The sequence below is a fragment of the Saprolegnia diclina genome (assembly GCF_000281045.1).
Source record: "Saprolegnia diclina VS20 unplaced genomic scaffold supercont1.39, whole genome shotgun sequence".
In the NCBI taxonomy this organism is placed as follows: domain Eukaryota; phylum Oomycota; class Saprolegniomycetes; order Saprolegniales; family Saprolegniaceae; genus Saprolegnia; species Saprolegnia diclina.
In genome coordinates this window covers 10,410-12,003 of record NW_008246106.1, presented here as the reverse complement: position 1 = coordinate 12,003, position 1,594 = coordinate 10,410, and the positions used below count along the sequence as shown (strand labels likewise).

The 1,594-nt window shown below is 59.0% G+C and overlaps 1 protein-coding gene across 1 annotated transcript; it reads left to right on the top strand.

Annotated features, from left to right (window-relative positions):
• The first annotated feature begins 358 nt into the window (after positions 1-358).
• On the top strand, positions 359-1,347 carry SDRG_11073 (hypothetical protein). The gene has a single exon (XM_008617096.1). It carries the CDS (start codon positions 387-389, stop codon positions 1,242-1,244), a length of 858 nt encoding a protein of 285 aa, XP_008615318.1. The 5' UTR covers positions 359-386; the 3' UTR covers positions 1,245-1,347.
• Positions 1,348-1,594: the final 247 nt, after the last annotated feature.

Below are 1,594 nucleotides of genomic sequence, written 5' to 3'. Positions count from 1 at the left end.
AAGTGTGCGGCCCAAACGCGCCAATGTTGGGCATGACCACAGTGTGTAGAAACCACATTTGTCTCGTGGGACAACATGCGGTCGGTGAAGCATAGTACTTCTTCTTGCACTGCAGACAACATCCCACTCTACGGAAAATTGCGAATCTCGCGGGGAGGCTGTGCCGAGCCAAAATTCATGGACCAAACCAGTTGCTTGGATCACCCCATGTGGCTGGGCATCAGGCGCTATATAAGGTAGTGAAATGGCTGCCCCTCTCTCTGGTACAAACTGGTGGCAGTCAATGGACAGCCATACGATTTCTTCCCTCCGTCGTCGTCGTCGTCGTTTCAAGCTTTTGTCTGCTGTTCATTTCCCAATTCCTCTCAACACACACACATTGTCCAATGTTCCCGATCCCGAGCTACTTGGACCCGATCCCGTTTGGCGGTTTCCACCCCGCGCCGCTCTTCAACGAGCACGAACTCATCTCGCTCTTCGACCACGACCACTTTCCCAGCGCCTTCTCGATGGACCACCACTCGATGATGGTGTTGCCATTGGACCATCCGCTCGCGCCGCTTCACCTCGCGCACTCGTCGTACGCCGATCCGCTCCCGCTCTTCCGCTCGAGCAGCGCGTCGTCAAGCGACTTTAGCAACTGCACGGACCGCGACTCGTTCGACTTTGAGATTGACCTCCCGCAGCCCGCACGACGCAAGACGTGCGCGACCGAAGGCTGCCACCGCAACGTGCGCTCCAAGGGCTTTTGCAAGCGCCACGGCGGCGGCAAGCAGTGCTGCATGCACGGCTGCGTCAAGGAAGCCCAGAACGGCAACTACTGCATCGGCCACGGCGGTGGCAAGTGCTGCAAGATCGACGGCTGCTCCAACGCCGCGCAGTCCCAAGGTCTCTGCAAGGCGCACGGCGGCGGCGCGCGCTGCAAGTTCAACGGCTGCGAAAAGAGCTCGCAGGGCGGCGGTTTCTGCCGCTCGCACGGTGGCGGCAAGCGCTGCCTCGAGCCTGGCTGCACGAAAGGCGCCCAGCGCGGCAACAAGTGCGCCAAGCACGGCGGCTGCCGGACATGCACGGTCGACGACTGCGTGCGCACGGACCGCGGCGGCGGCCTCTGCGAGATCCACCGCAAGGACAAGATGTGCACTGTGACCGGTTGCAAGCGCCTTGGCAAGACGCTCAACATGTGCACGCCGCACGTGCGCGAGTTCCGCAACCAGCCGCCGAGCCCCTCGCCCGAGACCAAGTAAGGTGTCGCCGGGCTATTTATTGCGACCCCAAGAGCATTGTACTGTAGTGTATTATAAACACAATCCATTGTAATCTATGACAACCATCAGCTTTGTATTCCCACTTATTGGAGCTTTTATCAAGGCCGAGCTACGAACAGTCGCTGCACGTAGTCATTGACACAAATTTGAACCCCGCCTTGAACTTGCGATGATTGTGTAAAGCAGCGACGGGAACAGCGTGGCCGAGCACAAGCACCGGTGCAGTGACGCTATGCGAGGACGACAAGCCATTTCTGTCGCGGCAATGGCTCTCGGCGTCGCAGCTTCATGGCCCAAACACACCAAGAGCCAGCTGGGGACTGCAAAAT

Bases quoted from the DNA above. Each gene is read 5' to 3' on its own strand.
- SDRG_11073 (XM_008617096.1), top strand. From the start codon at position 387: ATGTTCCCGATCCCGAGCTACTTGGACCCGATCCCGTTTGGCGGTTTC.